General features: G+C 41.8%; 1 protein-coding gene and 1 long non-coding RNA gene across 6 annotated transcripts; both read left to right on the top strand.

Moving 5' to 3' along the window:
• Positions 1-2,658: 2,658 nt before the first annotated feature.
• On the top strand, positions 2,659-7,399 carry LOC123063360 (uncharacterized). Of its 5 annotated transcripts, none has more exons than XR_006430269.1 (6): positions 2,659-3,382; positions 4,138-4,220; positions 4,299-4,508; positions 4,591-4,885; positions 5,036-5,650; positions 6,089-7,399. It is a non-coding gene; the product is annotated as an uncharacterized lncRNA (long non-coding RNA). The 5 variants fall into 5 exon arrangements; XR_006430266.1 differs by having other exon boundaries at positions 2,663-3,382; positions 7,012-7,399; XR_006430267.1 differs by having other exon boundaries at positions 2,661-3,382; positions 4,019-4,220; positions 5,036-7,399.
• Positions 7,400-9,258: 1,859 nt separating this feature from the next.
• LOC123059289 (uncharacterized) lies at positions 9,259-10,768 on the top strand. Its single transcript, XM_044481891.1, has 2 exons — positions 9,259-10,202; positions 10,529-10,768. The coding sequence occupies exons 1-2, from the start codon at positions 9,794-9,796 to the stop codon at positions 10,570-10,572; spliced, it is 453 nt and encodes a 150-aa protein (XP_044337826.1). The 5' UTR covers positions 9,259-9,793; the 3' UTR covers positions 10,573-10,768.
• The last annotated feature ends 1,474 nt before the right edge of the window (positions 10,769-12,242 follow it).

Here is a 12,242-nt window from a genome sequence, read left to right as displayed (position 1 = left end):
TGGACCTACCCGGTAACAGATGCCCTGATAAGCTACCTATCTCATTGGGTAAGCTCTCTAAACTCTCCTTCCTCAACTTGTCGGTGTTGGAAGTAAACCCAATGTCCAGTCTGATTACAAGGATATAGGATTAGTACTAGCCTGGCGTAGGTGCTATATATATAACGAGAAATGTAGCGAGCGAACGCTCGGTTTTTGTTAACAGATCCGAACGAGTGTGGATGTCGTTCGATCCTGATTTCGTGGCCATGATTATCGCTGGTTCGTTGTGCATGCGATTTCCTTTTTTTTTCGAGGGGCTTGTGCGTGCGATTCGGAGCGGCGTGCGATTATAGAGGTAAATAGCAAAGCGAAAAAATGTGCAAGAATTGGGATTCGATCCCAGGTCCCTAGGCCATTAATGGAGATGAATACCGGTTCATTAGCCAATCCACTAGCATGCTTTAGTTGTCAATAACTTAGGATAAAATGCTATTTGACCGCAAGACTAAATTCTATATTTTAAGAGCAGCTAACCGTTTGGCTGGGCTCTCTTTGTCATTGTTTTGTACCTATCTATCTACCATGCCTAAAGTTCAATGATTTTTTAGAAAAACAAATAGCATGCCTAACTTCCAAATTGTACGATGCCTAACTTGAAGACCACAAAAAATTCCAGTAAGAAATTGTACTCACAAGTTAGTGTCTCAATTTTTGTCCGCATGCCATTCCAATTGGTGTATACTGGCTTCAATCTTGCGTTTCATAAAGAGAGATCAGTTTTTTTGATGACATGCCGGTGCTTGTGACAACGGAAGTGATGGCTAGTCGTTAAGTTTTTGTGTAAATAGCATGACACACATCATGGACGTGATAATTTACTCGCAAACATCACGATAACTTTGACATGGGAATTCTTTTTATTGAAAACACTCTCGGTAACTTATATATAAACAAGATGGTAATATATGTACCATAGACCTGATAACTTAGATACAAACATCACGATAACTTTGATGAGGGAGACTTGTTGGAAAACATACCACATATATCTTGTGTGTAAAATAGCATGGTAATATACGTACTGCAGATATCATAACTTAGGTACAAACACCGCGTAACTATTTATCTGGGAAAAAGTTGTTGAAGACGCACCCGTGATAATTTCTGTATAAATATTATGGTAATATACACACAACATACCTGATAACTTAGGTACAGACATCATGATAACTTTGACCCGGGGAAACAAGGTTGTTGAAACCCTGGTAATTTTTGTGACAAATATCAGGGCATTATATGCACCACCGACCTGATAACTTAGGTACAAACACCAGATAACTTTTCATCTTGGGAAAAAAGTTGTTGAAGACGCACCCGTGATAACTTCTTTATAAATAGCATGGTAATATACACACAACATACCCGATAACTTAGGTACAAACATCGTGATAACTTTGACCCGAGGAAACAATGTTGTTGGAAACATAACCCCAGTAAAAATTTGTGGCAAATAACAGTGCATTATATGCATTGTAGGCGTGATAGTTTAGGTACAAACACCACGATAATTTTTTGTTTGGGGGGAGAGGAGTGTGGGGATTTGTTGAAAAACATATTCCCGGTACTTTGTGTGCAAATAACACGGTATTATACACATAATAAAGTTGACAACTCACTACAAACCCACGGTAACTTTTGACCCCGGGATAAAAGTTTGTTGAAAACATACCTTGGTAACTTGTGAGTAAATAACATGATAATATACATACAACAGAGCTGATAACTTACTTAATCCAGATGTGGTAACCTTTTGACCAGGGAAAAATGTTGTTAAAAAATACCTCCCAATAACTCATGTGTAAACAACATGATAATACACGCACATGAGAGCTGATAACTCATATACAAATATCGTAGTAACTTTTTGACCGAGGGAAATGAAAATTGCTGAAAAACATACCGCGATAACTTTTGTGCAGCATGGTAATATACACAACAAAGTTGATAACTCACTGCAAACATCATAATCACTTTTTGACCCTAAGAAAAAAGTTTGTTGAAAAAATACCCCAAAAACTTTTGTGTAAATGACACGGTAATTTATGTATGACATACGTGATAACTTACATAGACCAGATGTGGTAACTTTTTGTCCAAAAAAAGTTATCAGAACATATCAACATGGGATCTAATTTTGAAGATCTCGTTGAGATAAATTTTTTTTGTGAAGACGATTTTTCAATCGGAGCGACGGTTTGAGCTACAAAACATTTTGAAGTTTGAAAAAAGAAAGAATATAGGATGACATCAGATTTTCATCCTTTAGTGCATATATGCATGTAATTAGAGGGAGGAGTGCACGTGAAAGCAAAATTAGTTATTCTAATACATGCATGTATATAGTTAAAGTGATGTAAGGATCGTTCTTACCTATTGCTAAAATCCGAACATTCGGTAGTTATAAAAGTCCTATATATAAACGTTGTAATACCACCTGTAAACCCGTCCAGATCGTGAGAAGCAATAAAGCAATAACAAAAGTTTTCCCGTGCGTTATTTGTAGTCTTTACCTACTAATAAAGCGGCTATCGCTTCTGCGGGTCCGTCATTACTACTTTTGCATAAAAGCCCCTGTGGTTTCGTGTATTCAACCCGCAATCCATTATTAAGCTGCCACGAAAAATGGTTCGCTAGAAAAAATACCCGTACGCGTCTGCCTCCTCGCATCGCCTCGACCCTGGCCTCTGCCTAGGCCGAGCTAACCCTAGCTGCCGCCGCACCACTCGCCACCGCGGCCGACCTCAACCCACCCGCCGCCCCGGCCGACCTCAACCCGCCCGCCGCCCCGGCCACACCTCTTCCCGCTCGCCGCCCCCACCGCGGCGCTCGAGCGCAGCTTCTGGATCAGTTCAACGCGGCGGCTCGACAGGCTGGGGACGATGCGTCTGCTCGAAGCAAAACGGCGGTGGCGGGATCCAGCAGGCGCGGGAGAAGGAGAGATCCGGCGCGGCGGCGCGAAGTCCTTGTAAGTGGAGGCGGGCCTCCATGGCTGGCAGGGAGAGCTCCAAGGTCATGGCGGTGATTCGATTTTTCTGGTAGAGAAGAGAGACAGAGGAGGATCCAGGATGGAGGAGAGGTAGGAGAAGAAGGACGAGGAAGATGGAAGTGTGCGGCAGGGGTGCAGCGGTGCGAGGGCACTGGTGCGCGTGAGGAGCACCTCTCCTCGGGAGGATCAGGGAGGAGCGAGTGAAACTCAAATTGACTTCAGAGCAAGGTACTGGTGTAGAACTACGAAGAAGCAAGCTGACCAGATGCACACGTACTAGCCGGCAACAACGATGAAGGAAGCCAACCAGATGTGCACAAAACTACACTACATCATGCCTAATTGAATCCTCCGGTACGTGTTCCATTGGCTAATAGACCATGCTAGCTAGCTAGCAACCATGTAAATTCCCCACGCTTGATTGATTCCTTTGGGACTTTATTAACTTCTATATGTTCTTCCCATGATTATCTAGATAATGCTAACTGTTGATATTTCTTTCACGTATACATGGTTTTGCTTGGAGTTTTTCCACTGGCGACGTCTGAACTCTGAATATTATGAACTTAAGGATAAATCTTATAGCAGATCAAAATCATGGTCCACGCAAAAAGAAGAGACCAGAATCATGGTTGTGCTGATTCCATAGGGGCCTCATGATGGTTTGTGTTCTTTTATTCAAATGAAAAAACCAAGATTATTATTGTAACTGTTACAGTTGTACTAGCAGGATTATTCTAGAAGCTGTGCCAATTTTCTATCAATTGATAACGCTGTAAGGTAGTGAGTCATCTTTGTAGACTTTACCATGCCTCGATTGGTTGACTTGGATCACGTGTATGTCTTACACTTATAGACAATTCTCACTTGCTATGCTAAGCTCAAATTTGAAGATACAAGTTGAGGTGTGTCTTGGGACAGTGTGACTAAAAACCGAACTTTCAGTTTATGCAATCAGAAGAAAAGTGAATGATTTTTCAATGAAAAGAGAATACTTCTGAGCATAAGGATGAAAAAGTGCAGCAACCGACTTGGCTTATTGTTTTGGAAATTGCAACCGGTGCTCTCCTTCTTGTTTTTGTGATCACTGGTGCTGTTACTGCCTCCAGAAGCTTCAATCTAAAGCCTTCTATAAGAATATCATCATGGAGTAGATCAAAAAGTTGGAGCAACGAGATAACAGTACTGATTGGTTGGTATTAACTATATAAAATAAATTGATTATTTTGTCTAACATACATTGTTGCTAATTTGTTCATGCTTTCCTCAGATAGATTCTGATATGCTGAAAAGTTTGCCAAAGTTGAGTCACTAGGAACTTGAAGTAGTGTATTAGGATTTTAGCAACATAATTGGCTCAACTCTGGAGACTATAGTCTACAAAGAAACAATGAAGGATGGACCTGAGGTTTCTGTCATATCATTATGCGCCTTTGAAGGTCATTGGACTAGCCAGCATGAGCTCTTTTACCAAAACAAGGTAGTTCGTTTTTCTAAAATTGCGACTCAGAAACACCTTTTAACTCAAATAATAAATAAATAAAATGGGATGAACATTGTAGGTTATTGATCTGGCAAGGTTGAATCATGAGAACATAGCAAAGTTTCTGGGCTATTGCAGAGAGAGTGACCCATTCTCGAGGATGTTAATCTTTGAGTAAAAATCAAATGGGACCCTGCACGAGCACCCACACTGTAAGTCTATCTCTTCAATTTCATTAGGACAGACTAAATATTTGCATTTTCTGTGTGTTGTAGATTTGATCTCAGTTGTTTTCGTCCTTTATATGGGGAAGCGGCCCAATTCTCTTGGCTCAGATGAATGAAAATAGCCATCGACATCGCCCAAGGTTTAAGGTATTTGTACACCGAGTCGCAGCCTCCTTTCGCTATATCTGAGCTGAACTCCAATTCAGTATACGTTACAGAAGATTTTATATACAAACTGAACTTTGAAATCCACTTGACAATTGCTCATGACTTGATAGAAATCATTCTTATGAGCAGGCTGGCGACGTCGTCTATTGAAGCCCCACCGGCGACACGACGGGACAGCTCCGACTTGTACGTGGGTGTGGGAATGCAGATCCGCGTTGCCAGCTTACACAAGGCCATGCTCAACGCGCCGACGCAGGGTTTATCGCCCGTCTTTGTCAGATAAGCAAAGCAATCCACCTTCCTCTTTCTCATCAGATCCATTTTATTGTGATATTGCATTTAAGTCAATCAATTTTTATGATTCTTTCAGTGTTAAAGAAAATAGAATTTACCTGAATAAATTGCGTGTATAGATATGTAGAGGATGAACTCAACAAGTGGATCTTTCAAGGTTAATTAGCTTTGCACATTTTATAAAATAGATGCAATGGCATAGCACCTTCAGTATCATGCTTGCACTCACATGTTGTTCCAACAGCACTATGAATGCTGCCCAGAATTGCCATGACTTCAGCTTTCGCTATAAGTTCCTATGATGCTCCTTTTCAGGTGACTTTTCATGTGATTTCTACTTCTAAAAATTAGAAAGTACCTTCAGATCAAAGCAGTGGATTTGTAGATTTTCTGGGTATTGGTGCTACTCCATCTCCATTTGGCTTACGGTCTTTGGTCACTGATTCTGAGGTACGACGTTGTTTTACTTTTATGTTAAATCCCATTTAGCTTGGCACCTCCATTTATTGGTTCGGACCGAGCAAAGATCCTGTCGAGCAATATCACTGACTGGAAGCATAAATTTTCAAATCAGTGATGAGATAAATCTTGTGTACCGATGCTTAGCAGCTAGCGAAGTGCGGCTGGTATTTTTGGTCTGTATGTAGGTAGCTTCCTGATGTGTGTGGCTGTGTGTTCATTCACGACCTGAACTTATTTCTGTTGGCTTCATTTTAGTAAAGATGGGGTGGGGAAAAAAACAACACCCTATATATATTGACTGAAAATAATAATATGTTTCAGTAGCTATATTTCTCTGTTTCCTAACATGGTTGTAGGCTAGATGTTCGTGTTGGTTTGTCTTGCTGTAGAACTTGCCCCTATTCATTTGTTACACATTTTGTGTAGCTATCAAGGAAGAAAGTAATGGACATTCACAGGTCAGAGTCTCCCCATCAGCATTTGATGGCAGGGGCCGCTGCTTTACAGAAGATGGATGTGAAACCAAAATCATATTATACCAACTTTTATTTAATGCATATTATCATTTAGCAATACGTTGGCTGTGCCTCCCCGTGATCAATGGAGATCTTCTGTAGCTGTATTGGAGTTTTGTCATGCGTTAAACTTCTCAATGGTTGACCATGGAAAATCTGTGTAGTTCTTATTTTGTACATATGCTTCTGGTTTCAAGGAGAATTCTTACTCCTTTTGGAATTACCATCTTTAAACATTGTAGATCCCAATCTCTTGTGTATTTGCATCAAATACTGTTTTTCGAATGCTTATCATGTATAATACTAAACTCCCTGCCCCCTACTTCTTCTGTCACATGTGTTGTTCCTTTGTCATCAGTGGGCTCCAGAAAACACAACTGCAAGGTAGAGAATAGTTGCCACTTAGTTAGCATTTTAGTTAGCAGTGTAGACATGTTAGTAATACTATAATGTTGGACAATAAATGACTTCGACTACATTCGAACGAACTTATCTTGCTTCCAAGAAGAGTAAAATCATCTTTAATAATTTCCCGGATTTTGCTTATATTCATGTTTCTTAACATGTTTGGAATGTCGTTTCCTCCAAAATGCGACATTTACCTTCCATTTGGAGCATAGGATGCATTTTTTATCAGTTGATGACTAAAAAAAAAATCACTTTTCTGATAAAAACGCTATCCATCAGTTGGACTTAATTAATTGCCTTCTAGACACACCTTCAAATATATACAGGTTCTCTAATAAGGTAGTCGTGGGAACACTATATTTTTGGTTTACATTGTAAATGTTTCCAGTGACCACAAATTTGACTTTCTTTTTTGCTTCTTTTCAGCTTTCAGGTCCTAAATGAGAAGGTAAGGATGTACTTGAGCAGTACGAGAAGACCGAGTTCCATTATCTCAGAAGCCAGAAGTTTCCCATTAATCTTTGGTTCTAAAATTTGTTTAAGAAAATGGTCATTCTGCTATTAGCACCACGATTATGTGTCAATTGTAGATTTTTAATTGGTTAGAATTATTTTATATGTTTGATTCCTTTGGTTCATATTTATTCAACAACAAAATATTTTCGAGATTGGTCAATTTGAGGATCAAACTTCAAACATGTGAATTGATGTGGCATCAAGCTAAATCTATTGATACATAGCTATCCTTTTTTGCTTTGCACAATTAATATTGTTACTGGAGATGTATGTTAATCCTCTAGCTTTGCTCATTTTATCTTTTGATTTCATCTGAGTTGATAGGATATTGTGTCATGTGTTCAAAAATTATATGGTCATGTGGGTGGATTGTTTCTCCCGTTGCAACGCACGGGCATGTTTCCTAGTAGTACTGATTCGATCAAAGCAAAGATCGATGAGATAGTTATACGAGTCTGTGACGCGCTTGTGTTCCGGCCAGTGTACGCACGTGCCTGGCGTACATAGCTATTTCTTTTAGCTTCAACCAATCAGGAATCCAGCGCTTCGCTTCGTCGTCGTTGTCGCCGGAAAGTACTCGGCATTGGGACTATGGACTGGGCCAACAGGTGTTTCATCCTCCAAGTGTTGCCTGAATCCATCTGTGAGCTGGCATATTTAGAACGTCTTGACATATCAGTATCGTTCTATTTACAACTCCCACATAAATTTGGTAGACCTTCAAAGCTCGTATTCCTAAACTTATCAGGGTGTTTCGCTCTCCAAGTGTTCCCTGAATTCATCTGCCAGCTAACATGTTTATACAACACCTAAATATGTCTGAGTGCTGTGGCATTCAAAATCTCCGAGATAAATTCGGTAGCCTTCCAACACTCATATTCCTGAACTTTTCAGGTTGTTCCAAGATAACCAAACTACCTTACAATCTTAAACTTCAATCTTGCGAGCATATGAACCTATCATATTGCCATGAGCTAGAAAACCTGCCAAGATTTTGGCAACCTTCAAAGGCTTGGGTTCTTGAGCCTGTCTGATTGCTACAAGGTTTCATTGCTTCCAGAATCATCTTGCCAACTTGTTCATTTAAAATCCTTAGATGTTTCAGACTGCCATGAGCTCATGAAACGTCCTGAATGTTTTGGTAACCTTTTTGAGCTTGACTCTTTGAACCTAACAAGTTGTTGCAAGCTGCAAGTACTGCCCGAGTCATTCTGCAAGTTGTCTAAGCTAAGGTATCTCAATTTGTCTTATTTTATGAGGCTTGATAAGCTCTGTTGGTAGGACTTACTTGTAATTGTGGGATTGTAGAGGGTGAAAACTGTAAAAGCACCTGTATATACATCTTGCATCTGGGAATGAATCAGATAGAGTTCTCCAGAGAAATCTTCTCCTCCTCTCTCTCGTGACCTTCCTCTCACCCGAGCGTCACCCAGGATCTACAACATGGCATCAGAGCAGGTCGGGGATTCGCTCCAGAATCGCTCAGATGGACGGCACTGAGTGTTGGGAGGTAAAGGCAGAGGTTCTGGGGCCCGATTTGGTGCGGCAGAGAGTCAAATCGGGGCTGCCTGATTGTGTGCTTGGCTGCGGTGGAGAAGGGGACCGGCTGCTGCTGCAGTGGAGCAGGGGGCCGGCGGCGGCTGCAGTGGACCAGGGGAGCCAGCTGCGAGCAAGGCAAATAGCCAAGGGACTGGAGACAGAGGTGAGTGGTACCCAGGAGGTGTAGTACAGCCGTTGTTGAGGGGTTGAGTAGGATTTATTCAGGTGAAGGTGAGAGTGGTGAGTTGGTTCTTGGGTGCAAGGTTGAGGTGCAGCTAGAAGCTAGGCTGCAGGGATTCACAGGGGAGATTACTTGCTTTGAGGTGGTGATTGAGGGCTGTACAGTACTGCAGTGTGACCCTGAAGAACTTGCAAGATGGGAGAGAATGTAAATGCTCTTGCGGCAGTTACAGCCGGGGAACTTGCAGTTGTGCTTCGGTCTATGGATGAGAAATATAGAGCACTCTTTGATGCAATCAGCAAGCAGGCTGGAAACTCAAGACCAGAGACTGAAGCCAAGGAAGAGATTCACCCGTTGCAAATGCCACATGTGAAGCTAGAGGGTGCGGAAAATTATTCCAGTTGGGCAGAGCATGCCGAGACCATCCTGATCTCGAGGAACCTTGAGGGGTATATACTGGGAACAGTGGAGAAGCCTATCGAGGAAAATTCGAAAGAGGCCCAGAAGTGGAAAGCAACAAATGCATTGGTGAGAGCTTGGCTTTTAAGCTCAATATCATCTCAGATTGCAAAGCAAGTTGAAAGGATTAAGGAGGCCTCATAAATTTGGAGGCTCCTGAAGGGGACATATTCAGGTGTAGGGAATGAGATGTTGGCATGTAGGATTCAAAAGGAACTACAGGAGCTAGGCCAGGGTGAGAAGACTGTTGTGGAATATGTGTCAGAATTGAAAAGGTTGTGGAGTGATCTTGATTACTATGATCCAGTTGAGATGGAATGTGGGAAATGTGTTGAGAAACATAGTAAATGGACTGAAAGAAGGCGTCTTAGGGACTTCTTAAATGGTCTTCATCCTAAGTTCGAGAATAGGAGAGCAGCACTTTATGGTAGTGAGAAGTTGCCCAGTCTAGAGCAAGCAATTGCTGCAATTATAAGCGAGGAAACTCGGTTGAAATTGGAGACAACATGACCCATGGCCCAAGGTGTCTCACAAAGGCGTTCAGCTCTCCTTGCTGTCGAGAGTGGTAATTATCCAAGACCAGGAGCAAATACTCATGAGAAGAAGTGCTTTGAATGTGGCCAGCCAGGACACTTCAAGGCAGCCTGCCCACAACTAATAGGAGGAGGTCGTGGTAGAGGCCTGGACTGGCATGGCAGAGGACGTGGTCGCGGGCTTGATGGACGTGGTGGTGGTCGTGGAAGAGGTATGCAGTCAATAGGAAGGGCACACACTTCTGCTGTTGTTGAAGAACCATCTAGGACTGTGAGCATCGAGATGACTGCCGATGAGTTAGAGAAATGGCGTCAACTAAAGAATTTGAGCCTTGGTGATCTGCGGCCCTCGGAGACACATGCATCATCTTCGTCAGCCAACTTCGCTGGTAACAACTCTTCTATTATGGGGTGTAGTGATAATTTTACAACAGGGGCACAATGGTTAATTGACTCTAGTGCATCTAGACATATGGCTGGATCTAATAAGGATTTTTACAATTATATTTCTAATCTAAGAAGGGAAAGTGTAAAATTAGCTGATGGTTCTACTCAAGCGATTGTGGGGTCTGGAATGGTCAAGTGCAGTCCAAATATGTCACTTTCTTTTGTCTTGCATGTCCCCGCATTTCCAATTAACCTTTTGTCAATCAGCTGTATTACTGAAGAGCTGAATTGTGCTGCTATATTCTTTCCTACCTGGTGCATATTTCAGGAACTTGGGACTGGATGAAAGCTTGGGACGGGGAGCATGCGTGATGGGTTATATTACCTGGATAATAAGATATTCCCTACTGTGGCTGCTGCAGTGTCCTCCTCACCCCTAGAAGAATTTCTACTTCAACATCGTCGCTTGGGACATCTATCTTTTGCTACTCTGGGTCAGCTCTACCCTAATCTTTATTGTAAAATTAGCAAGGAACAACTAATGTGTGATGCTTGTCAGTTCGGAAAGCAAACTAGGAGCTCTTATTTGTCATCTGATAACAGAAGTGATGTACCTCTACAAACTATACACTCAGATGTATGGGGTCCCAGTGGGGTGACATCGATAAATGGTTATCACTATTTTGTTACATTCATCGACTGTTGCACTAGAACTACTTGGGTCTATGTTTTGCGTCATAAGAGTGATGTATTTGAATGCTTTAGAGATTTTCATAATATGATTAGGACCTAATATTGTGCATGTGTGAAGGTACTACGTTTGGATAATGGTACCCAGTATGTGAACAAAGAACTTGATGAATATCTATCAAGTTACGGAATTATCCATCAGACTACCTGTCCGGGTACATCTGAACAGAATGGACTAGCAGAAAGGAAAAATAGGCATCTCCTAGAGATTGCTCGGTGTATGATGTTTGCCATGAATGTCCCAAAGTTTTTGTGGAGTGAAGCAGTCATGACTGCGGCCTACTTGATGAACAGGATGCCATCAAGGGTGCTTGGGTACAAGACACCAATCGAATGTCTAACCGGGGACACTACATATGTGGTTCCACCAAAAGTATTTGGGTGTACATGCTTTGTGAAGGATTATAGGCCTTCAGTTGGTAAGCTAGATCCAAGGGCATTAAAGTGTATATTTGTGGGGTATTCTAGTAAGCAAAAAGGTTACAAGTGTTGGTGTCCTTCGGAAAGAAGAATGTTCGTGAGTATGGATGTGGTATTTAGAGAACATGAACCATTTTATGGGGAACCAACAGACTTAACTGATGTGTTTCTTGATTTGTTTACTGATAACATGTTAGATGCAGATTGTGGGACAGGGGGAGACAAGGAAGAGGGAGATGATGACACAACATCAAAAGGGATGATAATTGGGGTAATCCGTGCAGAAACTGAAGAAGAACAAAGAAAAGGGGAGCAGTATGATACATCAAATGCAGCACCCCGATGGCCAAAACCAAATGAGGAAAGGGAGATGCAGGTGTATACACGAAAACGACATACCCAGGAACAAATGCAAGTGTTGGAACCTGAAGCTGAGGCTTATGGACAACAACATGAGCAAGAGCAGGAAGCTGACCAACAAGATGATACTCAAAGTCAACCTGATGACTCCATACCTTCCTCAGACAGTGGTAACATCTCTTCTCAATATGATGACCTTGATGTTCCAATAGCTCATAGAAAGCAGCCACGGTCTAAGGCTGGGAAGTTGCCCTCTAAATTGGATCCATATAATGTCTCTAGCTATGTCTCTTATGACACTGTTGGTCCTTCTTATAAATCCTTTATCGCAGCACTGGATTCTGCAGGACCCTTACCACGGGACTGGCAGGAGGCAAAGTCGAACCCAAAATGGAGGGCAGCTATGATAGAGGAGATGACAGCACTTGACAAGAACAATACTTGGGTACTCACTACTCTTCCTTCTAATAAAAGGGTTGTTGGTTGTAAGTGGGTATTTACCTTGAAACAAA

The sequence above is a fragment of the Triticum aestivum genome, chromosome 3A (genome assembly GCF_018294505.1).
Source record: "Triticum aestivum cultivar Chinese Spring chromosome 3A, IWGSC CS RefSeq v2.1, whole genome shotgun sequence".
Classification (NCBI taxonomy): domain Eukaryota; kingdom Viridiplantae; phylum Streptophyta; class Magnoliopsida; order Poales; family Poaceae; genus Triticum; species Triticum aestivum.
This window is presented reverse-complemented; position numbering and strand designations above follow the sequence as displayed.

What these genes read in the sequence shown, in the direction of transcription:
- LOC123059289 (XM_044481891.1), top strand. Translation starts at nt 9,794, where the DNA reads ATGGCCCAAGGTGTCTCACAAAGGCGTTCAGCTCTCCTTGCTGTCGAG. An exon ending in TTCGTCAGCCAACTTCGCTG is followed by an intron (nt 10,203 to 10,528) that starts GTAACAACTCTT and finishes TGCATATTTCAG; the next exon opens with GAACTTGGGACTGGATGAAA.